This window comes from Chiloscyllium plagiosum, unplaced genomic scaffold, assembly GCF_037043375.1.
Source record: "Chiloscyllium plagiosum isolate Xiang-an unplaced genomic scaffold, Cpla_swu_hap1 HiC_scaffold_46, whole genome shotgun sequence".
Lineage (NCBI taxonomy): Eukaryota > Metazoa > Chordata > Chondrichthyes > Orectolobiformes > Hemiscylliidae > Chiloscyllium > Chiloscyllium plagiosum.
Genome location: NW_028270184.1, coordinates 15598319 through 15625679, shown reverse-complemented (window position 1 = coordinate 15625679; position 27361 = coordinate 15598319). Strand labels below are relative to the sequence as shown.

Genomic DNA, 27361 nt, shown 5'->3' with positions numbered 1-27361 from the left:
GAGGCAGGCATGGTAGATTCCTTTAATCAGAAAGGTTGACCCTTATTTTTATACCCTATTCTATTTAATTAGGGATACGTTGCTAAAACTGGACAAGACATTTGTCAGATTACACCTGCAATACTGTGACCAGTTTTACTCTCCTTATTTTTGGGTAGGCAGTCTGTAGAATGTTGGAGAGATTGATCCCGGTCATGAGATGATTTTCTCAGGAGATGAAATTGAGTACAGGCCCAGCTTGCTCATTGGAGCTTAGAAGAATGAGAGAAGACCTTATTCAAAATAAAAGATTCTTAGAGGTTTGACAGGGTAGATCAGAGAGATTGTTTCTTCTTGTTTAACAGTCTAGGACCGGAGAACATAATCTCCGTGTAAGTAATCCCATATTTAAGACAGAGATGTGGAGGAATTCCTTCGCTAAGGGGGTACTGAATCTGTCATTCTTGACTGCAGAGGACTGTAAAGGTTGGGCTGCTCAATGTATCCAAGACTGTGATAATCCAATTTTAATCAGTTAGGGGACAAGGCAGGAAGGTTGAGCTGAGGATTAACAGATCAGCCACGATCTCATTGAATGGTGACAGCAGCCTCACTGGGTTGAATTACCTCTTTCTCGTCCTACATCTTATGGTCTTATCACCTTTGTTTCTTTTTCTGTGTTCTCACTCCACTTCCCTTTTTATGTTTTCAACCAATTTCACAGAGTTTTACAAGGAGAAGATTTGCAGTGAGGAGATTAAAACCGAACATCACTTCAGATCTGATGGCGTTGCCCAGTTTATTGCAGCCTAAATATCATTGGATTTTGAACATGGAAGGAAAAAGCACCATTCACAGTGGGGAGAAACCGTACACATGTTGTACGTGTGGACAAGGCTTCAGCAGGTCATCTGCCCTCTCACAACATAAATACATTCACACTGGACAAATGCCATTTGTCTGCTCCGAATGTGGGAAAGGATTCATGCGATCGTCCATCCTGCGGAAACACCAGCAAGTTCACACTGAGGAGAGACCTTTTCAATGCCTGGACTGTGGAAAGTGCTATAAACGTTCAGGGGCCCTCAAGTTACATCGACGTGTTCACACTGGCGAGAGACCCTTCAGTTGCTCTCACTGTGGGGCTGGGTTCAAGCAATCGTCTGACCTCATTGAACACCAACGGATTCACACTGGGGAGAGACCATTCAGCTGCTCAGAATGTGGGAAGACATTCGCTCGGAAATCAATCCTACTGAAACACCAGCAAGTTCACACAGAGGAGAGACCTTTTCAGTGCTCAGACTGTGGGAAATGCTATAAAAGGTCTGGGGACCTGATGTCACATCAACGGGTTCACACTGATCGGAGACCGTTCGTGTGCTCCCACTGTGGAGCTGGGTTCAGGCAGTCGTTCCAACTCACTGTACATCAGCAAACACACACTGGGGAGAGGCCATTCACCTGCCCTGAGTGTGGCAAGGGATTCACTCAGAAATCCAACCTGCTGAAACACCAGCGACTCCACACAGAGGAAAGACCTTTCAACTGTTCAGACTGTGGGAAATGCTTTAAAAGATCTGGAGACCTGGTGTCCCATCAACGTGTTCACACAGACGAGAGACCCTTCAGGTGCTCTCACTGTGGGACTGGGTTCAAGTGGTCAACGCAACTCACTGTACACCAGCGGATTCACACTGGGGAGAGACCATTCACCTGTACCGAGTGTGGGAAGGGATTCACTATGAAATCCAAACTGCTGCATCACCAGCGGGTTCATGAGCAATGACAGCGACTGGTTGTTACTGTGAAGAAGCCCCTGTGTCATCGTGTTTTCTTCCCCCCCTCCTCTGCCGGATGACCTGGGTGACAATGAAATTTTGTCTTAAATGTAATGTATCAAGTAGTTTTAAAATCTCTAATACATGTTGGTGTTCTTTGAGTTGACCTCCTTCTGACTGGAGGAATTGGATTTTGCTGTTAATCACATTAAGCCACAGCCATGTTCTTCTGTTGATCTTTAAATTTCAGCCCAGTTATGGGTTTTAATCAAGACTATTATCACGTTTATGTTAAATTCACAGCCAAATGAGGCTTTCTAAAGTCTTTAGTACTCTCTCTTGATTTTTTTTTTTCCTTTCTTTATCTTCCATTCTGTGAGGTGTTCATGGAATCTCTTTGTCATTCAGAGTTAGACAATCCAATGAGCTGCTTCTTGGTGTCCTTCCTTTCCCTGAAATTGTCTCTGAAGTTCCATCTTGTTTGACCCCTGAACTCACATCTTCCTCCAGTTCCTCTCCAACCTCCCAGAGGTCTTCAGGTCCATAAGACCCAACAGCTAGTCCTCGACCCACTTTCCACTAAATCGCGGAGTGTCTAACTTCCCTCTGTTAGCTGCAATTTTTAACAGCTTTTGCTCTCATCTGGTCTGGTCCTTCTCACTTTAAAGTCAAAAAATGTGCTGGAAAAGAACAGCCAGTCAGGCACCATCTGAGGAGCAGGAGAGGAGCATAAGCTCTTAGCAGGAATGTAGGGGTGGCCCAAGGGGGGCTGAGAGATAAATGAGGCGCGGTGAGGCTGGGGCTGGGAGAAATGTGGCTGGGAATGCGATAGGTGGATGAGGTTGGGTGGAGCAGATAGGTGGGGAGGAAGATGGACAGGTAGGACAGTTCAAGAGGGCGGTGCCGAGTTGGAAGGTTGGATCTGCGATAAGGTGGGGGGAGGGGAAATGAGGAAGCTGGTGAAATCCACGTTGATCCTGTGAGATTGGAGGGTCCCAAGGTGAAAGATGAAGTGTTCCTCCCAGCATCGGGTGGCTAAAATTTGGCGATGGAGGACTTGCATGTCCTTGGCAGAGTGGGAGGGGGAGTTGAAGTGTTCGGTCACTGGGCAGCGGCGTTGATTGATGTGTGTGTCCCAAAGATGTTCTCTGAAATGTCCCGCAAGTTGGCATCCTGTCTCACCTATGTAGAGAAGACCACATCAAGAGCAATGGACAGAGTAGATGAGGTGTTTGGACATGCAGGACAATCTCTACCAGATGTGGAAGGATCCTTTGGGGCCTTGAATGGAGGTGGGGGGGGGGAGGTGTGGGCGCAGGTTTTACACCTCTTGCGGTGCCAAAGGAAGGTGCCAGGAGTGGAGGATGGGTTGGTGGGAGAGGCATGGATCTAACGAGGGAGTCATGGAGGGAATGGTCTCTGCGGAACACATTTTGGACTGGGGAGGGAAATACATCTCTGGTGGTGGGATTTGATTGTAGGTGGCGGAAATAGCAAAGGATAAAATGCATGCAATTACATGTGTAAGTCAGTCTGGGTAAGGGTGGCAGTTTCTTTCCCAAAAGGACATGAGTGTACCCCAACAATCTGCAATGGTGGCCCTGGTGGATCAGTGAGCTGGTTATTGCTGAGTCAATACTGTCTGATAGAAATGTTGCCCAATTCCATCATTTTGCTGAGAATGGAGAACAGAATTAATTCGTAGGGTTAGATTTGTCTTACTTTTGTGGACATGACATAGCTGGTTGTTTTTTTGTTCAATTTATTGTACCAACCTCAGTTGTATAATGCATTGGAACAGCCTGGCTGAGGCAAAAGCAGGAGCTGAGTGAGATGGTCATCCATCACTTTGTTCATTTTTGCTTGTCATTTATAAAAATGATTTTAAATGTGAATACAGAAGGTGTGATTAATAAGTTTGTGAATGACACCAAAATTGCTGGGATAGTGGACAGTGAAGAAGGTTATCTAAGACTACAGAGATTTTGATTGATTGGGTCAGTGGAAGATGTTGTTTAATTTGAAGTTCAAAACCTCGATCCATATCCTTGTCTTTTGCTTTTGCCTCTCTTTTGCTTTTTGTTACCAGGACTATGCTTTTTTCTCCATTTGCAATTAGATTTTAGTTATTTCCAATGATTCTGACTGTATTCCTGGTAATTGTAAATGCTGAGCTCCTGCTGCACTTACCTCCCTTTTTCTCAGGCACACGCAACCTCAACTGCAGCTTGACTGTTAATTCTGAGAGCTTTGCCTTACTTACCTTCTGTAAACTACCTCAAGTGACTCCTTAAACTTACTCAATGACCCAGCATCCATCATACTCTGGAATAGTGAATCCACCAATTCACAACCCTTGGGGATAAGTAATTTTTCCTTACCTGTTTTAAATCTGTTAACCTACACCCAAAAGTTATGACCCCTCATTCGCAATTGCCCCAGAAGGAAACATCTTTTCTAAGTCAACTTTGTCAATCCCCTTAGCATCTTATATCCCTCAGTTAGATCTTCTCTCACTCTTCTAAACTCCAGAGAGTATCGGCTTAAACTACTGAATCTCTATTCATACTCAATCTCTGATCGTAACTAACCCCTCAACTCTGGAATGAATCTAGTGAACCTCCACTGAAGAGGCTTCCAATACAACTACGTCCATTCTCAAGTAAAGGGACTGAAATTATGCATGTTACTTCAGATGTGGTCAAACAAATGCCTTGTGCAGTTACAGCAACACATCCCTACTTTTATACTGTATTCCAATAGCAATAACTGCCAAATTCCATTTGTCTTCCTTTATAAACTGTGAGACCTAATACTAGTTTTCTACGATTAATACATGAGGACACCCAGATCCCTCTGCTCCGAAGAACTCTGATAGTTCTCTCCACTTACGGTAGATAATAAATTGCTTTTCTATTCCTCTGACCAAAATTAATAACCTCACACAAACCCATGTTAAATTTCATCTGCCAAAATTTGGCCCACTCACATAATGTATCCATATCCATTTCTTAAATTTCTTATTTCATCATTGCAATGAATTTTTCCATCTATTAGAGTGTCATCTGCAAACTTAGCTGTAATACATTTTATCCTGTATCCAAGGCATTAATGAGGATTGTAAATAGCTGGGGCCCAAGGACTGTACCGTGTGGCACCCCACTGACTGCCAACCAGAAAGGACCCATTTATCTGAACTGTCTTATTGGTTATTCAATCCTCCAATCCAAGTTCAGAAATTAGCCCTCACCCATGTGATTTTGTCTTCTGTATTAACCTACTGTACATATACATATATATTGAATATCATGTATTGCAATTTTGGTTTGGTATTTGAGTTAATAATTGGTGTGTTTTCTGTTAAGTTAATAATTAGATTGTACATATTGTAGCCATGGTGATTTATTTTAAAACCAGTTTTTGAAGGCCTGGCTGTAGATTGAATGTGTTTGTGTGCACTACTAATGGTGTTGTGCAATCCAGCAAGAAAATTAATGGGGCCTCAAGGTTTGATACAGATTCCTAGAAACTTCTGTTAACATTTAAGGGAAATCCCCATGACTTTGAGAGGGAAACTTTAGGTTTCAGTTTTATTGAGTTTTGAGCAGCCAGCTGAGATTATTGGAATACGATGTCTATGCAGTTGCAAAGAGGCAAGGAGGTATAATGAACGAGGTTACCTAAGAGTGAACAGTTAGAGTTTGTCCCAAACCAGGGGTGTTGGAATTAAAACCTTAAGCCGTTATTTAAAGCTGAGTAGATTTTAAGCCATGTAGCTCCATGGAGAAATATCTCTAGTTTCAGTCCAAGCCAGAAGTGTCTTAAACCTACAAAGGTGTTGGACACATGGGCTCTGGTGTGAGTACTGCATAAGTCTTAGGACTGCGATGATGAAACATTTGTTCACTGAAACAATAGTGAACTTGTGGAATTCTCTACTACAGAAGGCTGTGAAGCCAAGTCGCTGAATATGTTCAAGAAACAGTTGGATAATTTTTTTTTAGATTTTAAAGGCAACAGGCAGTACAGGGAGGAAGTGAGAAGATGGTAGAGATGAGGATCAGTCACGATCATACTGAATGGTGGAGCAGGCTTGAAAGGCTGAATAGTCTATTCCTGCTTCTAGTTTCTATGTTTCAATGAGTGATGTTTTGGGTATTATATATAAAGGCTGTTTTGTTTCTTTACAATTTTTTTGTGATTAGTGGGATTATACACTTACTGTGCTGTTTAAAAAAACTGAATTTCTTTTGTAAGTAAATAGCTTGGCTTATTTTGTTTTATATTTATCTCTTGCAAATAAACTTCTGTTTTATTGTTAAAGCAAAGTCTGCAGCATTGTACACTTTGTTTCAATAAGAGACCATATTATTAATATCAAATCAAATTATCAGGTTTCTGTTTGGCTTCTCCAACAATAACATCAGCTGGGATCATAACAAGTAGAGGGCAACTGGGGACTGTTGATGGGATTTCAGAGTAAATTCGATTTAAAAGGGATCTGTGTCTGTCTTGTTAAACTAAAAGCTATGGAATGGTTCTGGGACATGAAGCAACTGTGGGGGGTGGGGAGGGCAGAATTTAAAACCTAACAATGGATTTGGATGTTGCTAAGAATTTTCTGGCAGTTCAAGATATAACAATGGATTATCTAAAATTTGTAATGAAAGCTAAATTGAGAGCAGAAAAATTGAAGGTAGACGTTAGTGTAAGATATTGTAAGGACAAGATCCTTGAAATCATTATACAACATTTAGAATTGAAGAAAGGAAACTTAGAACCAGGGTGTCTCAGTTGGAATTAGCTGGTATAAATGAAAAAAGACAGGACTTGGCGAATGAAAAATAAAAATAAGACTGGAAATTGAAGAAAATGTAAATTGGAGAGTAACAGAATGAGAAGATGAAGAAAAACATGGAATAATGGAGAGAGAGAGAGAAAATGAAATGGATTTCAAATAAGCAAACTCCAAAGAGATAAGGAAATTGGAGAAAATGAGTTTGTCAAAGGAAAACTTAGAACAGAGAAGGAAGAAATAGGTAGTCTGAAAGACGATTATGGTTCCACTGAGGAAATTGATTTACCCGAGCTTTGTGTCTCAATTTAAAAAGGATGGAGTCAACACGTATCTTACCTAATTTGAGCAGGTAGTTGGACAGACAAAATGGCCAAGAGGATCTTAATGTTATGAAGTATTTCAACAGGTACAGCTCTGACTGTACACCAGCTCAGACAACAATTAACAGCATATGAAACAGTCAAAGCAGCAATATTCAATGATTGTAAGTTTGTATCTAAAGCATGTGAACTGAAGAGGATATTGTCCTGACACCCTCTAACCCCTCCCAGTAGTCACAGAATCTCTACAGTGTGGAAGCAGGTCATTTGGTCCATTGAGTCCACACCGATCCTCTAAACAGCATCTCGCCCGGACCCACCCTTCTACCCTATCCTTGTAACACTGTATTTCCCAAGGCTAACCCACTAACATGCACGTCCCTGGACACTATGGGCAATTTAGCATGGCCAATCCACCAAATCTGCGCATCTTTTGACAATGGGAGAATACTGAAGCAAACCCATACAGATGCTGGGAGAATGTGCAAACTCCACACACGCAGTCGCCTTGAGGTTGGAATTGAACCTGGATCCCTGGTGCTGTGAGGCAGCAGTGCTAACCACTGAGCCACCCAGAATAAAAACAGTCAATGGGAGCTTGTCCAGGATTTGAACTCTGCACATCTCGCATGTCTGTCCGGTACAGCCCCCAAAGTGAGAATCATCCCCCTATCCCAATGTACTGCCAATGAAGTCCTTCCATTCCAGTCACTCAGATTTATTGTGCTGATTTGGGCACCACCATTATTTTTATTGGCAAGTGTTTTCACAAAGTCTGAGTAGAACTTTCCATATCAGAGGTGTCAGGAGACTCAGCATTAATTGAAATTTAGGTGTACAAGAAAGAAACCTAATCAGATATTTGTAGAATTTTTAAGGGAGAAAGACACACTCTAGGATCAGTCAACTTGAGCAGAGCGATCTCTGTGTCCTTGTACACAGATCCCTGAAAGTTGCCATCCAGCTTGATAGGGTTGTTAAGATTGGTAGAGGGTTTGAGTTTCAGAGCCATGAGGTCATGCTGCAGCTGTACAAATCTCTGGTGCGGCCTCTCTCCGCATACAGTTCTGGTCACCGCATTATGGGAAGGATGTGGAAGCTTTGCAAAGAGTTCAGAGGAGATGTACTAGGATGTTGCCTGGTATGGACGGAAGGTCTTATGAGGAAAGGCTGAGGGACTTGAGGCTGTTTTCGTCAGAGAGAAGAAGGTTGAGAGGTGATTTAACTGAGAAATACAAGATAATCAAAGGGTTAGACAGTGTGGACAGTGAGAGCCTTTTTCCTCCGATGGTGATGGCTAGTACGAAGGGACATAGCTTTAAATTGAGGGGTGACAGATGTCCGAGGTAGTTTCTTTACTCAGAGTAATAGGGGTGCAGAATGGCCTGCCTGCAACAGTAGTAGACTCACCAAAGTTAAGGGCATTTAAATGGTCATTGCATAGACATATGAATGAAAATGGAATAGTGTAGGTTAGAGGGCTTCAGATTGGTTCCACAGGTTGGCGCACCATTGAGACTCAAAGGGCCAGTACTCCGCTGTAATGTTCTAACTGAGAGAAATGTTTTGAGAATGTAAGGGAAGTTATGATCCCTGAATAATTTTGCAAATTTAGAAACTTATTTGGAAGAGCGTCAAGTATTCATGATCAGAGATGTGGAGGTGTTGGTGTTGGACTGGGGTGGATAAGATCAGTCATCACACACCACCAGGTTATAGTTCAACAGGTTTATTTGAAGTCACAAACTTTTGGAGTGCTGCTCCTTTGTCAGGTGAAGTGAAGAGAAACGCACAGGCACAGAATTTATATGCAGTAAGATCAAAAGACCACACAAATGGTGTGAGTGGAGTTAGACAGGTTGAATAATAAGTCTCTGCAGGTGATCAAAAGCGTCAGATGGTGTGAGCAAAGTGTCAACATCAATAGCAAGGTGACTATTATCCGATTAGTTGAGGCAGAAAGATAATTACAAAAAAATTCAGAATAAGGTGGTGCTGGAGACAAACCAATGACATGACAGTTACACGAGTTGCATGCCGAGGGTGTAACCAAAGTCATAAATAATCCAAAACTGTACAAACTAACAAAAGTAAATAGATCATAAGTTATCAAGATGGTGTCAAAACAGGACGGGGTAAGAAAGATTTTACAGATACAGAATAGTGTAGGGTTACATGTAGCGTGACATAAACCCTAGGTTCAAAGTTTGGGAGAAGATTTGTAGCTCGGGTGCTCGTTGTTGTGGTTCTGTTCGCCGAGCTGGGAATTTGTGTTGCAGACGTTTCGTCCCCTGTCTGGGTGACATCCTCAGTGCTTGGAAGCCTCCTGTGAAGCGCTTCTGTGATGTTTCCTCTGGCATTTATAGTGATTTGTATCTGCCGCTTACGGTTGTCAGTTCCTGCAGTGGCCGGTATATTGGGACCAGGTCGATGTGCTTATTGATTGAATCTGTGGATGAGTGCCATGGCCCTAGGCATTCCCTGGCTGTTCTCTGTTTGGCTTGTCCTATAATAGTAGTGTTGTCCCAGTCGAACTCATGTTGCTTGTCATCTGAGTGTGTGGCTACGAAGGATAGCTGGTCATGTCGTTTCGTGGCTAGTTGGTGTGACCAGCTATCCTTCTTAACAACCCTGTCAACCTGGGTGGCAACTTTCCAGGATCTGTGTACCTGGACACCAAGATCTCTCTGCTCATCTACACTACCAAGAATCTTACCATTAGCTCAGTACTTTGCATTCCAGTTACTCTGACCAAAGTGAATCACCTCACACTTGTCCGCATTAAACTCCAATTGCCACCTCTCAGCCCAGCTCTGCAGCTTATCTATGTCTCTCTGTAACCTATAACATCCTTCAGCTCAGAAAGCCCTAGGAAAAGTAGCCATTGACGAGGCTGCAATAGCCACTGTTGAAATAGCACACTATCCAAATTCTGCAGCTACAGGATGATACCCTGCAGGAAGAGAGAGAGCAATGGAGACTGCAGGCAGCAGTCAAAGGGGAGGATGGTGTCTGGAGATGAGCAGACAAGGTATTGGCACCAGCATGTATACAGAACACATTGCTTGAACTGCACTATGGGCTCTCCCATACAGGTAGAGAGGCCATTATAGCAAGCCTAGGGAGAGTGTGGTGGTGAAAGGGAGTGGGAGGTGATGTGGCCAAGTACTGCCACAGATGCATGGTTTGTGCACAACATAACCCAGGGAGACTCATAAAAGTTAGGATGGGACACCAGTCCAAATCTAGGGGACCCTGGAGACACCTTCAAATAGATCTTACAGGGCTACTACCACCCTCCCGTGGGAAAACATCCTGCCTGGTCATCATAGACCAATTTACCTGGTGGCTGGAAGCATTCCTACCCAAAAGCTGCACCACATCCACTGTAGCCAGAATATTGGTGGAGGAGGTAACCCCGAGGTGGGAGTAACCCTCCAGACCGACTCTGACCAAGGGACACATTTTACAGGCATGGTCATGAAGACTGTCTGCCAATCACATGGCATTAGACAAAAATTTCACCCTAGAGCTCAGGGATGGCAGTGAGAATGAATAGGACACTCAAAATTACTTTAGCTAAGGCGAGACCAACCTCAGGCAATACATGGGCTTAAGTGCTGCCAGCCATACTAATAAGATTAAGAGCAACCATGAATCAGGCAACTGGGATAACACCATATGAATTAATAACCGGGCAAGCAATGCAATTGCCAGAGACAATAATCACAGGTAGCACCGATGTGGGTCCATTAAAGACAAAATTCGGTGATATGTGAGAGAATTTACTGCCCAATTGAAAGGGATGTGGAAATCTGTAATTGATAAACAGGACAAAAAGGACAAAGCAGGGGAAGTCGAAATCTTCCCTGAGGTCCTTGCATCAGGAAGCCGTGTCCAAGTGTGAGCATTGCCTGACAGACCAGGCTTTGCCCCAAAATGGAATAGGCCATATGATGTGGTAATAAGTGGGGTTATTAAAGGGAAAGGCACATGGAAGCACTGGACCCAACTAACACCGTTTAAAGACTCCTGTGACCAAACTAATGTCATTGACCATTCCCCAGGTGCAGACAGGGACGGTGGTCATCCCGGGGGGAGTACTGACAACACAAAACAAAACCACCCAGAAGCACAACTGCACCTCTGGACAAAAACAAAGACTTTGACTGATAACTTTATTTAACTGCAAAATGTACATACCTGTATGTATTTAAGTGTCAGGATTTGAAGATAACCTCTTCTATAAAACCCACCTAAGTATGCACGGGAACCGTACTGTCTGCTATCCACTGGCAGGATCAGTATAATCCCTATTTGCGGCCACCCCGGTGTTGACCCCTTATGAACTGTATGCAGTGGACACTTCAGAAGTGCCGTGTCAGGGGCAGATAGGGAAATACAAACAGGGATATCAGGGTGGATGTGTGCAGCTGGACAGGACCATGGGGCCGGGTCCCTCAGCCGAGGGAAGGGAACACCTGTTTCAAACCCTGTAACTACCTGCTCTGTTTCACAGGTCAGGGATGGGGATGCTTTTACACCCTGATTCCCAAAAACATGACTCATGCATCCAGACACAGTGCACTTATCAGCACTGTACAAGCACTGGGGAACAGTTTACCTACGTCTGCAGCAAGCAGGCATGCTTGAATGTGACTGTGGGCAGACAATTCTTATGTAGTCAGTGCAAAGGCACCCATGTCAGCTCTGCCACATTGACGTACCCGTTCTTACCAGCCGGGGAGGGAGTGCCCGGGCGATCAGGGGCGATACGGGTGGATAGACAGATGGAAGGACAGGACAATGTACGTTACCGACGGCAAAGGGATTTGTTTTTCTGTTTAGGGGGACTTATGCCACAGACACCCCAGACCTCCCAAACCTGTTTTCAGTAGGGGTAATCCCTTACTGTACCATGCCCCAGTGGGGGATATATATTCAGAGAAAGATAGTGACCCGCTCCATCAGTCAGGAGTTCCGTGCTGACCAGCAGGTCCCCACCACTTTGGGGTCATCATTGGGATATGGATTCTTTATCTTTGGGGGGCACAGTAGGGGTTGTCAGCGCTAAGAATCAAAATGATCTTGTATCTGGCCTGACTATCTTATGCAATAATACCTCAAAAGCCCTGGAAAAAAATTAATACAGAGCTGGCTGAACTCAGACTCGACACATAGCAGACACATTACGTGGTGGATTATCAATTAGCACAGCATGGGGGAGTTTGTACAACTATTGGTGACATTATATCACCCATGTTATTGATGCCTCTTTTAGCCTTACAGAAGCCATCAAGAATATCCGAGACCAGCTAGATAGTTTTCGACAGGGAGCCACAATTACAGACAGCTGGCAAAATTGGTTGCTAGGTAAATCTTAGGGACCCTATTTAGCACATGGGATAGTTCTCCTCACGCTGGTATTCTGTGTGGGCCTTGGTGTTTAAAGCTCTGCTGTAAGATGCTACTGACCAGAACTGTACCAGCAGCGAGTGTCACCACGGAACAGCCCCCAATGAAATTGGCACTCCATGATACCCCTCGGGAGGAGGAGCTCCCAGAGATGACCTACCTCTACATGTAGGGGCATGTGCCCGAAACGTCGAATCTTCTGTTCCCTAGATGCTGCCTGACCTGCTGTGCTGTTCCAGCAATAAAGTTTCAGCTTTGATCTCCAGCGTCTGCAGACCTCACTTTCTCCTCCTACCTCTACATGTGAATTGGGTGGTCTGCGGGAGATCTCCGAAGTCGCCTCCTTGAACACAAAGGGGGGAGTGAAGTGGGAGATGGCACAGGGCAGAGTGACACTAGGCACATGGACACACAAGATGGCCGCTGAGCCATCAGTTGGCCACTTGACACACAAGATGGCTGACGTACCACAATATGGAGAAAGACAGCAGAGCGAATACAGACACTGCCTGGGGCCACCAGAATGCCAGTACAATGCACTCACAACTTAGTTGATTAGTTTAAGGCGTGTGGGGGAGAGAGTACACGAGTAGCGTACACTGCCTGCTAGGGAGTCTGGGTCCAGCCAACACCTTTGACTGAAATGCTGACAGCTTGATACAGACTCAATACGAAATCCTAATAGTTAGGGCTGCAGTAATCTGACAATGTCTGTTCTGAAACTGACAACGAATGTGCTGAATTAACAAAGGCTGCACTGGAACTGACAATGACTGCACCAAAACTATTAACGATTCTGCAATGATTACCATAAACAAACCATGTTACAAATAACCTCATCACTGACCTATTATTACAAAATGTATAAAAGTATCTTGACATGTGCTCTGGATTGAGAGAAGACTCATAACTGACCCCTGTGCTGTTGGTGTCTTTCTCTCGCTAGAGCTCCGATATTTCCTTGTACAATAAACTCTGTCATTGAACCCCGACTCTGACTCCGAGGCTGGTGATTTTCCCCAAAGCAATAGGTTCTTGATCAATGAGGGGGTTATGGGGAGAAGGCAGAAGAATAGGGTTGAGAAACATATCCTGAAAGATCTGGGTGTCCTGCATAAATTGCAAAAAGTTGATATACAGGTACAACAAATGTTTAGGAAAGTTCAAAGAATGCTATTGTTTATTACAAAGGAAATTAAATACAAAATTGAAGAGATTATGCTTCAGCTGTAAAGGGCATCTGGAATACTGGAAGTATTGGTATCTTTATTTAAGGAAATCTATTGGAAGCAGTTCAGAGAATATTCAACTAACGGTTGGAATGGACATATTGTCTGATGAGGAAAGGTTGAGTCGGTGACATATGTATCTGCTGAAGCTCAGAAACAGCTGGGGAGGTGAGAAGTCAGTAAGGAGATTCCTTTCTCGAGATTCGGAGATTTGTTGGAAATGACCTTATAAAATCTGAAGAATTGAATTGAGCATTAGAGGAAGCTCTCTCCATTGATCATTCATCATGTTATTTCCAAACATCAGGAGAATCCTTCCTGGTGAATTGCTCAATATTTATCTCACAAAGACATGACTAAACAGATTATCTGGTTGGAATCATATTTCTATTCTTCGGATCTTACTTCAGAACATGGCTGTCACTGGCGGTCTAACACAAAGACATAAGTATGTTTACAGAGTGAGATTCGGAGATGTCCTTATACATTCGGTCAAGACACAGTCTTGAGAAGTAAAATTCGAAATGATGAGATACCCACAAAACATGAACACACACTGTTGCAGAAGTGAACTGCCAGACAAAAATTTCACTAACCAAACCCAATTCTTTTTCTTCAGGTACGACAAGTTTTAAAAAAAAAAGCCAATTTACAGAAAAACTGCTCTTCCATGTTTGTTCCTTCCTGTTACAGAGTCATTGAGATGTACAGCAAGGAAACAGACCCTTCGGTCCAACTTGTCCATGCCGACCAGATATCCTAACCTAATCTAGTCCCATTTGCCAGCATTTGGCCCATATCCCTCTCAACCCTTCCTATTCATACGTCCATCCAGATGCCTTTTAAAGGTTGCAATTGTACCAGCCTCCACCACTTCGTCTGGCAGCTCATTTCCAAACACATTCCTGATGAAGGGCTTTTACCCGAAATGTCGATTCTCCTGTTCCTCGGATGCTGCCTGACCTGCTGTGCTTTTCCAGCACCACACTCTCGACTCCATAGAAACACCACCTTCGGCATTAAAAAGTTGCCCTTTAGGTCCTTTTTATATCTTTCCTTTCTCACCCTCAAAGTATGTCCTCTAGTTCTGAACTCCCCCACCCCAGGAATTTACCCTAGCCATGCCCCTCATGATTTCATAAATCTCTATAAGGTCACCCCTCAGCCTCCGACACTCCAGAGAAAACAGCTCCAGCCTATTCAACCTCTCCCTATAGCTCAAAGCCTCCAACCCTGGCAACATCCTTGTAAATCCTTTCTAAACCCTAAGAGCAGGTTGTTCTTGTTCAAGGCTTTCCTGGCCCCAAACATTTTGGATCTTCACATGGCATCTTTCCAAACAGAAGTTCCTTGGGATAAAAGAGAGAAGGTTAGCTGGAAGGGGGAGTGGGAGCATTTTGCAGCAAAATTACACAGCAAGAACCCAGCTTTATCTGCACACCACCCTCTCCACTGTGTGAAATAACACCACAGGAACATCAAAATATAAAACAAATCATAACACAGCAGTTAACCAGAGGCTTGAAATATTAATAAACACACACACACACAGACAGACACACACACATAACTGAGAGAACAGGATTTCTCTGAGATAATATTTTTAGGCTTTTTGGCGAAGCAACCTTAATTTCACAAATGTGAATGCCTCAGCTCAGACATCTGCTGCTAACAGACATGTAAATGCATTCTGATAGCTTCCGAGCTAACTCTGCTGACTACTTTCTGCACCAAAACTCTGGAAAAACAATAACTGATATCTTTCTCGAACTGCAAACTTGGCAAATCATGTAGTTGGTTCTTCCTTTACAAACGACAAATTAAGTTTGAATTATATCTGCAGTCCAACATAGCCATTAAGGTTTTCTCTGTTTAGAGTGCAGGACTGACAGACAATCTTCTCCTGTTGGCTCTCTGTTGTAACTCTCTCACAGTCTTCCTCTGTTGATTTTCTCTCAATGAGGACTGAACAAGCGAAGAAATCTAAACCCCACTCATTTAAACTTGAAGGTTGCAAGTTCTCATAACCAGGCCTTGTGAAATGGAAATGAGGTAAACCCAGATTTCTATATAGTCTTGCAATTTACACATACTTATGTGTTCCCTTCATTCTGTTCACAATCACATAGTGCATTGCACTGTTAAGTGAGGCTCAGCAGAGTTATATGTTATTCCAGTATGAAAAGCTATTTCACTTACAGTTAAGCAGATTTGATTAATCTACGAATATGCTTCAATTGTGATAATAACAACAAAATTAAGCGTGAAATTTCAACTTCCTAACTCGTCTCACAGTGGCACCCATTTTGCCTTTTCTTTGACCTGAGAACCTTGAGAATATGGAGCTCATTACCTCAAAAGCTTGAAAGGCTGCTGTGAGTTGTAAATTCACAGCTACATCATAGAATCGTACAGAGCAGCCCATCAAGTCTGCAGCACCAAAAACTATCTCAATCTAAACAAGTCCTATTTTCTAGCATTTGGTCCATAGCCTTGAATGTTATGACATTTCAAGTTCTCATCCAAGTACTGTTTACCAGTTGAGATTTCCCAAATTAACTGCCCTCCAAGGCAATACATTCCAGATTCCCACCACCCTCAGGGTGAAGAACATTTCTTCAAATCCCCTTTAAACCCTCCTGCCTTTTACCTTAAAATTATGCATCCTTGTTACTGACCCTTCAACTAAGGGAATGGGTGCTTTCTGTCAACCCTATCACTGCACACTTCAATCAACACCTTCTTAGCCTCCGCTGCTCTGAAGGAAACAACCTGAGCTTTTCCAGCCTCTCTTCATGACTAAACTCTCCATCCCAGGCAACAGCCTCGGAATCTCATCTGCCCCACCTCCCGTGCAATCACATCCCTCATGATGTGGTGACCAGATTGCACACAGTACTTCAGCTGTGGTCCAACTAAGGTATCATCCAGCTCCAACATAACCTCCCTGCTCTTATAACCTATGCCTTGACTGATAAAGGGAAACGTACGCCTTAACCTGTCCTGTTGACCTTGGAGATCTGTGGACAAGCATGCAAAATCCCTCTGTTCCTCTGAACTTCCTGGTGTTTTGACATTCATTGAGTACTCCCTTGACTTGTTATTTCCAAAGTGCATCAACTCATGGTTTTCATGGTTACATTCCATCTACTGTTGGTCTGCTTATCTGACCAATCCTTTACTATCCTCCTGGAACCTAAGACCTTCTTCCTCCCTACCAACCACCCTGCCAGTCTTCATGTCATCTGCAAACTCACTTACCATTGCCCCCACATTTTCTTATAAGTCCTTTATATATATCACAAAGGGACCCAGCACTAATCCTTGTGGTATGTCACTTGACATTGGGTTCCAGTCAAGATTAGTGTGGTGCGGGAAAAGCACAGCAGGTCAGGCAGCGTCCGAGGAGCAGGAAAATGGACTTTTCGGACAAAAGCCCTTCATCCAGTCACACAAACAGGCTTCTACCACTATCCTCTGTACCCTACCACCAAATTAATTTTGAATCCAACTTGCCAAGTTACCATGGATCTCATGGACTTTTCTGTGGGACCTGTGTTAGTGAGGTGCAGTGGTGGAACAGATTGGCATGCAGATACAGCAGGCAGTAAGGAAAGCTGGCCTTCACAGTGAGAGGATTTGAGTACAGGAGTCGGGATGTCTTGCTGCAGTTATACAGGGCCTTGGTGGGACCACACATTGAGTATTGTGTACAGTTTTGGTCTCCTAGTCTGAGGAAGGACATTCTTGCTATTGAGGGAGTTCAGTAAAGGTTCGCAAGACCGATTCCCAGGATGGCAGGACTGACATACGAAGAAAGGCTGGATCGGCTAGGCTTGTATTCGCTGGAATTTAGAAGAATTGAGGTTGGGGGGGGGGGGGGGGGGGGGGGTGGATCTCATAGAAACATATAAAATCCTGATGGGACTGGATAGGCCGAGTGTGAGAAGAATGTTTCCAACATTGGGGAAGTCCAGAAATAGGGGGTCACAGTCTTAGAATAAGGGGTAAGCCATTCAGGACTGAGATGAGGAAGAATTTCTTCACTCAGAGAGTTGTGAACCTGTAGAATTCTTAGATTAGATTAGATTACTTACAGTGTGGAAACAGGCCCTTCGGCCCAACAAGTCCACACCGACCCGCCGAAGCGCAACCCACCCATACCCCTACACTTACCCCTTTAACCTAACACGACGGGCAATTTAGCACGGCCAATTCACCTGACCCGCACATCTTTGTGACTGTGGGAGGAAACCGGAGCACCCGGAGAAAACCCACGCAGACACGGGGAGAATGTGCAAACTCCACACAGTCAGTCGCCTGAGTCGGGAATTGAACCCGGGTCTCTGGCGCTGTGAGGCAGCAGTGCTAACCACTGTGCCACCGTGCCGCCCACTGTTGGGGCCAGTTCATTAGATATATTCAGGAGGGAGCTGGTTGTGACCCTTGCAGCTAAAGGGATCAAGGGGTGTGGAGAAAAAAATGTATGATCAGCCACAATCATATTGAATGGTGGTACAGAATTGAACGGCCAAATGGACCATACCTGCATTTATTTTCTATGTCAAAGACTTTGCTGAAATCCATTTAACTATATTAACTTCATTATCCTCATCTGCACACCCGAATACCTCCTCAAAACATTTAATCAGACATGTTCGGCATTACTTAAATGTTTGTAAAATCATGGGGGGGAGGTATGGATAGGGTGAAGAGTCAAGGTCTTTTCCCCAGGGTAGGGCAGTCTACTAGAGGGTACAGGTTTAAAGTGAGAGGGCAAAGACTTAAAAGGAATCTAAGGGACAACTCTTTCCATGCAGAGGGTTGGTGTGAGTATGGAATGAACTGCCAGAGGAAGTGTTGGAGGCTGGTACAATTGCAACAGTTAAAAGGCATTTGGATGGGTATATAAATAGGAAGGGTCTGGAGGATATGGGTCAAATGCTGGCAAATGGAACTAGATTAAGATATCTGGTCGGTATGGATAAGTTGGACCAAAGGGTCTGTTTCCATGCTGTACACGTCTCTGACTGTAACTTTATGACCTTCCTCTGAGAAAGTTTCATGCTGATTATTCTGAATCAAACCTTGCCTTGACAAATGGCAATTAATTCCCTCCTTCACAGTTTTCAACAGTTTCTTGACCACTGATGTGAGACTCACTAGACTGTAATTCCCTGGTTCATGTCTACCACCCTTCTTAAAAAGTGGAACTAAATGAGCTGCCCTCCAGTCCTTTAGCATCTCTCTTTTGGCTAGGGAGAAAGTAAAACTTTGGGACAGAGCACATGTAATTTCATTCCTCATCTTCCACAACAACCTGGGAGACAACTCAGCTGGACCAGGGGATTTATCCACGTTTAATCCTGCAAAAACCTCCAATATCTCCTCAGTTCCTTGGTGAAACTGCTCAAGACCCTCACAGTCCTTCTTGAATTCTGTACTTGCACCTTACTAGAATAGGACTGTTACCCAGAGAATGTGTAAATCGATTCACTCAGTCATCCCACTTACTGACAGGATTGCACTGTCACACTGAGAGACAAAGTTAAAGATCACACAAACACAAGCTTATAGTCCAACATGTTTATTTGCAAGTACTAGCTTTTGCAGCGCTGCTCCTTTGTCAGGTAGTCAGAGGGGTAGGAGCACAACATCTTGAGCTATAAATTCTGTGTCTTATGATCCTGTCCCACTACCTGATGAAGGATCAGCGCTTCCAAATAAACCTGTTGGACTGTAACCTCGTGTAGTGTGATTTTTAACTTTGCCCACCCCAGTCTAATAATGGCTAATCATAACACCGAGGGAGATTGTTCAGATATGTTACCTGTGCAAAAAGATCTGTTCAGCTTTTGCCCCTGTCAATCCTCCAGTTTAAAACTTCCAAGGATTGGATAGTCGATGGTTAAGGTGAGAAAGGGTTTGAGTGTTCCCTAAATGGGAAAAACCTCACATGACTCCATCAGTCTGTTTACATCTGACATGAGGGAATTTTTTTTCTCTCTGTTACTCACCACATCCAGGATAGAATTACGACACAAATCTCATGCATTTGTTTGCTATATTCATTGACTTAATCATTTTATATCTATGGTACACATTGTAATGGGATCAGGAAAAAAACACATTATTTTAGAGTTAACAAGAAAACTTTTCAACAGAGAGAAGGCTCCAACTGCAGACAAGATTCTTGCGCAAGCGCATTATCAGGCTCTCACCGGAGCATGTGCAATACCTTTCCTCCTCGAGCGTGCGCAGTACCAGACACTAACCAGGGCATGCGCATTGTCACTCGCAGAAGGGTCGGTTATTTGTAACCAGAGCAGTCGCGAGAGACATCGGGTGAGTAAGGCAAATGGAGGTGACTGATCAGAGAGGCTCCTTCGTATACAACCAGTGTGGGCTTCAAACCACAAATATGAGTCACGCGGTGCCGCGTTCACGACGCCTTGGCCGCTGGGTGGCAGTCGGTGGGCCCGCTTTTGCGGCCGCCATGTTTTTAGGGGGCAACGTGCAAATTGGTGCACGCGCACATTTATAAAGGCAGCATGCAATCGCTGCACGCGCGGTGGCCATATTTGTAGGGGGCAAAATGCCACAGGGAAAGTTGTTTTAGTCTCTTTGTGGATGGTTGATACTGCCAGGTTTCCCTTGAGCCTGGTCTGACAAGACTTAATGACACTCAACCCGTGTGAAATACTGCCTGAAGTATGGTAACGAGGGGAGTAATTCTCACCCCACGTTTTGAATGATGTAGGATTATTAGGGAGGTGCTAACGTTGAAGTTAAAATCAAATCAATCATTATATTATTGAAGAGCAGAATCGAAATGGCCTACCCTTGTTCCTTGGTCGTAATTCCACACTTTATCTATGTTAGGATCAATGAAACCAGAAGCCAGTGTCGTAGCTTGCAGTAAACAGTAACATACCAGGACATCCAGATTCCTCAACATAATTTATGTAACTAATGTGGACAAAGAGACTGAAGATATGGAAAGTATATTTGCTGATAACTCAAAGATAGATAGGAAGAAACCATTATTTGAGGAGTATTCACAAGTATCATCAGTCAAAAGGTAGAGAGTGTGGTCCATTTCAGCCTCTTGTTGATATTCTCAAATTTCCAGGTACCAGTCTTCACCCAATTAGATTCAATCCACATAGTATCAAGAAATTGTTGAAGGCACTGGAGTTTGCAAAGACTATGGGCTCATACAGTGTTCCAACAATATTTCTTCAGATAGTACTAACTCTCCTAGCTTAATCTGTTCCAGAACAACGACAATTCTTATCATGAATACAGGAATCTAACCAGCCAAGAAAAAAAGTTGCTGAGGTTTGTCCAGTCCACATAAAGTGGGAGAAATTCAATCTGGCCAATTACCAACCTGTTGGTCCATGTTATTTTTAATCAACCTGTTTGGATGCCTTATGACACACCTCTGGGGCATGAGGGATTTGCACTTCTGGTCCAGAAGTAGAATTAGAGGTAGTACAGAATTGAGACAGCCCAGGCAATCCCTTGTGGACTCAGACCTGTAAGCCTCTCTCTCTTGGTTCATCCCGGAGATCGTACTCTTTGGAAGTCTGGAATAAAAACCTCTTACAGTTTAGTTTAATTTTAATCATCCCCTTTATTCACTAATAGCATCACTGTTACAACATAACACTGATACCTATAAGCTAAACTAGCTAGGTGAGGAGAGTAGAGTACCAGCTCTTCAAGTGCCCCATCAGGCTACTCCAATGAATCCACTACAAAGTGGCTTCCTTTATACAAAAGTTTACAAAAACATTGCATGTTCTTAATTAGACAGATAACAGTGAAAGACAATAATTTGTAAGGCAGAAAAGTTAATTGACAGATCTGTGTGTGCTTGACTGATCACTCCTACAGGCCTTGAGCTTTCCATCAGGTGGGACAAACATACCCAGCTTACTAGTGAGATAAACTCCTATCAGTCTGAGCTAATTGGAAAGTTCATAAAGTAACCTTGCACAGCTTGCATGTCTGATACAATTGTTTTGCGAAATGGCTTCTTATCAAGGAGGGCAAACGTTTGGCCATAAAATGGCTTCCCACCAGATTGTGTCAGAATCTCTTCAATGGTAGGTTTAGAGTAATTTTAAGCTGGGAGCAGACTCCTGCTTTTTATCTTAAGCACAATATCATTCTGTACCTGAGGCTGAAATGTTACTGCAAGGTTGTATTTAAAATGATTAATTAGTCTCGAATTAAACATGCGTGGGGGCGAGAATGCGTGGGGGGGGAGAGAATGCGTGGGACTCAAAGCCCTCCGCTTCTTCCTTTCCCGCCGTACCAACCAGTACCCTTCCACTGACACCCTCCTTCGACTGACTGAACTGGTCCTCACCCTGAACAACTTTTCTTTCCAATCCTCCCACTTCCTCCAAACGAAAGGAGTAGCCATGGGCACCCGCATGGGCCCCAGCTATGCCTGCCTCTTCATAGGATATGTGGAACAGTCCATCTTCCGCAACTACACTGGCCCCACCCCCCACCTTTTCCTCCGCTACATCGATGACTGTATCGGCGCCGCCTCGTGCTCCCACGAGGAGGTTGAACAGTTCAGCCACTTCACCAACACCTTCCACCCTGACCTCAAATTCACCTGGACAGTCTCAGATTCCACCCTCCCCCTCCTCGACCTTTCTATTTCTATCTCAGGCGACCGAATCAACACGGACATCTACTACAAACCGACCGACTCCCACAGCTACCTGGACTACACCTCCTCCCACCCTGCCCCCTGTAAAAACGCCATCCCATTCTCCCAATTCCTTCGTCTCCGCCGCATCTGCTCCCAGGAGGACCAGTTCCAAAAACGTACAACCTAGATGGCCTCCTTCAAGGACTGCAATTTCCCCCCCGACGTGGTCGACGATGCCCTCCATCGCATCTCTTCCACTTCCCGCGCCTCCGCCCTTGAGCCCCGCCCCTCCAACCGCCACCAGGACAGAACCCCACTGGTCCTCACCTACCACCCCACCAATCTCCATGTACAGCGTATCATCCGCCGTCATTTCCGCCACCTCCAAACGGACCCCACCACCAAGGATATATTTCCCTCCCCTCCCCTATCAGCATTCCGTAAAGACCACTCCATCCGTGACTCCCTCGTCAGATCCACACCCCCCACCAACCCAACCTCCACTCCCGGCACCTTCCCCTGCAACCTCAGGAGGTGCAAGACTTGCACCCACACCTCCCCCCTCACCTCCCTCCAATGCCCCAAAGAAAACTTCCATATCCGCCACAAATTCACCTGCACCTCCACACACATCTATTGCATCCTCTGCACCCGATGTAGCCTCCTCTATATTGGGGAAACAGGCCGCCTACTTGCGGAGCATTTCAGAGAACACCTCTGGGACACCCGGACCAACCAACCCAACCACCCTGTGGCTCAACACTTCAACTCCCCCTCCCACTTCACCAAGGATATGCAGGTCTTTGGACTCCTCCATCGCCAGACCACAACAACATGACGGTTGGAGGAAGAGCGCCTCATCTTCCGCCTAGGAACCCTCCAACCACAAGGGATGAACTCGGATTTCACCAGTTTCCTCATTTCCCCTCCCCCCACCTTGTCTCAGTCAAATCCATCGAACTCAGCACCGCCTTCCTAACCTGCAATCTTCTTCCTGACCTCTCCGCCCCCACCCCAGTCTGACCTATCACCCTCACCTTGACCTCTTTCCACCTATTGCATTTCCAACGCCCCTCCCCCAAGTCCCTCCTCCCTACCTTTTGTCTTAGCCTGCTGGACACAATTTCCTCATTCCTGAAGAAGGGCTTATGCCCGAAACATTGATTCCCCTGTTCCCTGGATGCTGCCTGACCTGCTGCGCTGTTCCAGCAACACATTTTCAGCTCGAATTAAACATGCCTTCTTTTCAAGTTTGTGATTCAAATTCGAATAAGACGTAAGATCTGACTAGATAGAATTGACAATGGGGCAGTCTGTAAGGTCTGTAGAGTGGTCTGCACGTAAGTTAGGGCTTCATCAATATTACCTTTTACAGAGTTTGTATTTAATAACTGATAATGGCTATTCAATATCATCAAAGTTCCAAAATGCAATTAAATTCAATCCATCGTCGATAAGCACTAAGAGTTAATTTTCTCCTGGCTTCAACAGCATCAGCACTAAAATTGTCTCTCTCTCTTTAGTGTCCTTTTGAACACTCAAGTCAGGGTTTTGTAACAGCAAAGTATTTTTTCTCTCTGTGTCTGCCCTGCTTGCAAGGGGGTAATAAGAATCCATTATACAATAATTGGCAACATCTGACTTGTAATCACAAAGTTTTTGATAGGACCTAATTTCGTTTTCGGGTCAGAATCAAACACTGTCATTAATTTCGCAAGGGAATGGCTGTGAATGTTATGATATGGTGTCCTGTTCACACAGATTCACCGATGCTAAGGCAAATGTTCTGAATTGCCTTACAGCATTCTGTTATCACTTGGTAAGCCCAGGTGTCTCTATCTTTTGCAATCTTTAAGCTTTTTTTTTGAGCCTTCCTGCCTGTCTATTTTCTAGTGCAGTAAATGCGTTCTATAATTCAGCATTACATGTTAGTCTAAATGCTTAAAGACAAGTTTTAAGGCTATAGACCTTCTCACCTACAAGACCTTGCTCTAGTCATCTACTGTCCATCAGTGGCAAAGTGATGGAAGTCATTAGATTCAATATTTCGACTTCAAGGCTCTAAAATGCTGAAATGAAAAATTAGGTGTTGTTACTTAATGGGACATCTTGCTCTCATGTTAACTTTTCTGTCCTGGGCCTGCATTTGCATTATGAAGAGAGACTAGATGGGCTGGGAGTTGTTCTCCTTAGAGCAGCGAAGGCTAAGGGCAGACCTGATTGAGATGGGAAAATTTATGAGGGACACAGACAAAGTTAATAACAAGAATAATTTCTGAATAGAGAGATCCGTGAAGGGCAGGAGGTTTAGAGGGAAGTTTTTTTTACTCAAGACTGTGGTGGGTATCTAGCACTTGCTGTCTGAAAGAATGGTAGAGGTAGAAATTACCAGAATGTTTAGGAGTTCTTTAGATCCCATCACTTGAAGCACCATAGCACATAAAGCTACAGACCAAGTTCTGGAAAATGGGACGAGAGTGGGAAGGTGCATGATGACTGGCATTGACAAGATGGACCAAAAGGCCTCTTTTAAAACTGTAAAGCTCTCAGTCTCTGAGAAACTGGCTGCACCAGCCAGACAAATACGGTGGCTACAAGAGCAGATCAGAGTCTGGGATTTCTACAGCAAGTAACACACTTCTTGACTTCCCAAAGCCTGTCCATCATCTATAAGACTCAAGTCAGGAAAATGATGGAATATTCCCACTTGTCTGGATGAGTGCAATTCCAACAACACTCAAAAAGCTCAATACCATCCAGAACAGAGGTATCCAACTGATGAGCAGCACATGACTGATACAACATCTGTAAACATCCTCTCTGTATAGCAACCAGTCTCAGAGGCAGCAGTGTGTACTGTCCACAAGATGCACTGCAGAACTTCACTAAAGCTCCTTAAACAGTACCTTCCAAACTCTCAACAACTTCCATCTTGAAGAGCAAAGGCAGCAGATAGATGGCAGCACCTTCCAAGCTACTTACCATCCTGACTGGGAAATATATTGTCATTCCTCCAGGTTAAAATCCTGGAATTCCCTCCCCTATAATGTGGGTTTACCGACAGCACATGGACAGCAGTTGTTCAAGAAGGCAGCCCATTATCACCTTCTGCAGTTAAATTAGGAATGAGCAATAAATGCTGACCTTGCCAGGAATATCCACATCCCATGAAAGAATGAAAACTATCTGCTTTAGTGTTTTTAAATGTTCCCTCTAACTGCCATTTCTGTTTTAATTTCAGAAGTATTAAAGAGGAGGATTTGCAGTTGGAAAACTGAAACCAAGCATCACATCAGAATCTGACAGAGTTGCTCCATTTAATGTAGTCTGAAACTCAACAGCCTTTGAACATGAAAGGAGAAAGCTACATTCACAGTGGAGAGAAACCATTCACGTGTACTGCCTGTGGACGACACTTCAGCCAATCATCTGGCCTGTCAAGACACAAATGCACTAACACTGGAGAGAAACTGTGGAAATGTGGTGACTGTGGGAAAGGATTCAATCACTCATCTGCCCTGAAAATCCATCAGCGTAGCCACACTGGGGAAAGACCGTTCACCTGTTCCAAGTGTGGGAAGGGATTCACTCAGTTATCCAACCTGCTGAGACACCGGCGAGCTCACACAGGCGAGAAACCATTTGTGTGTTCCAAATGTGGGAAGGGATGCACTCAGTTATCCAACCTGCTGATACACCAGCGGGTTCACACTGACGAGAGACCATTCAAATGCCCAGAGTGTGGGAAGTGCTTTAAAAGTTCCCAGGAACTGATGTACCATCAACGTATTCACACTGACGAGAAACCATTCGAGTGTTCTCACTGTGGGACTGGGTTCAGATCATCGTCTGAACTCACTTTACATCTGCGAATTCACACTGGAGAGAGGCCGTTCACCTGCTCCAAGTGTAGGAAGGGCTTCATTCGGTTATCCAGCTTGCTGAGACACCAGCGAGTTCACACAGGGGAGAGACCGTTCATCTGCTCTGAATGTGGGAAGAAATTCATTGATTCCTGCAACCTGCTGACACACAAGCAGATTCACACGGGAGAGAGGCCGTTCACCTGCTCCGAATGTGAGAAAGGATTCACTCGCTTGTCAAACTTGCTGAGACATCAGCGAATTCACACTGGTGAGAGGCCATTTACGTGTTCAGAATGTGGGAAGGGATGCACTCAGTTATCCAACCTGCTGATACACCAGCGGGTTCACACTAACGAGAGACCGTTCAAATGTCCAGAGTGCGGGAAGTGCTTTAAAAGTTCCCAGGAACTGATGTCCCATCAACGTGTTCACACTGATGAGAAACCATTCATGTGCTCTCACTGTGGGACTGGGTTCAGGACATCATCTGAACTCACTGTACATCGGCGTATTCATACTGGGGAGAGGCCATTCACCTGCTCCCTGTGTGGGAAGGGATTCACGCAGTCATCCAGCCTGCTGTCACACAAACGAGTTCACACTGGGGAGCGACCGTTCACCTGCTCTGAGTGTGGAAAGAAGTTCACTCGGTCATCTTGTCTTCTGAAACACCAGCGAGCTCACAAGTCACTCCAATGATGGATTTTGCAGGTAATCACATCCAGTCCTGAAGCATGTTCATTGGGATCTGTTTCTGTGATTATTCACAAATTCATCCCACTTCCAGGGGTTAATATTGTGCATAAAAGACAAGTAAATCAACTTTGAATTAAATATATTGTGTTGAGTCTTTATAATTGCTCACCGTATTATCCCAGTTTGGGTCCTCGTGAAGAGCTCTCCCTTTCTCCGCTTCCTCCGTCCTCACCTCCGACAATAAGTGTGAAGAGCTCGTGGAGCTACTTGGTCACTGAGATTGAGACAATCGGATCATTTGCCTCTGCTGCATGTCTCCTTTCCAATAGATCACCCTTGACCCCACTATCCTTGCAAACTCATGGAGGGAGAAGCATCTCACTTTCTGGCAGGTGATTGGAGGTCTCTGAGCCTGTCTGGTACATCTCCTCACAGTTTGTGGTCGAATTGTTACTTTGAACCAATCCAAAAGCTGTTGCTGAGAAGCTTCTTTAGTTTCAATCCAAAGACAGCTGGTGCTAGCATGTCTCGAAAGAACATATCCGACTCCAGCTTTTAAAACAGTCGTCATTATGTAACCTCAGTAAGGGTCCAATTCTG

The 27361-nt window shown here is 44.4% G+C and overlaps 2 protein-coding genes across 6 annotated transcripts in view; both read left to right on the top strand.

Moving 5' to 3' along the window:
* LOC122543928 (uncharacterized) overlaps positions 1–3062 on the top strand; it is a 64949-nt gene extending 61887 nt beyond the window's left edge. For 4 of the 5 annotated variants that reach the window (XM_087983644.1, XM_087983645.1, XM_087983643.1 and 1 more), the window contains one exon: positions 704–3061. In XM_087983644.1, the coding sequence (XP_087839770.1) occupies positions 764–1768 (1005 nt within the window). In that variant the 5' untranslated portion in view covers positions 704–763 and the 3' untranslated portion in view covers positions 1769–3061. Of the gene's footprint in view, positions 1–703 lie in introns of all 5 variants that reach the window. The other variant, XM_087983647.1, reaches the window with a different exon arrangement.
* Positions 3063–19790: 16728 nt separating this feature from the next.
* Positions 19791–26764, top strand: LOC148136237 (uncharacterized). The gene is made up of 2 exons (XM_087983623.1): positions 19791–19867; positions 25441–26764. The coding sequence occupies exon 2, from the start codon at positions 25550–25552 to the stop codon at positions 26762–26764; it is 1215 nt and encodes a 404-aa protein (XP_087839749.1). The 5' UTR covers positions 19791–19867; positions 25441–25549.
* Positions 26765–27361: the final 597 nt, after the last annotated feature.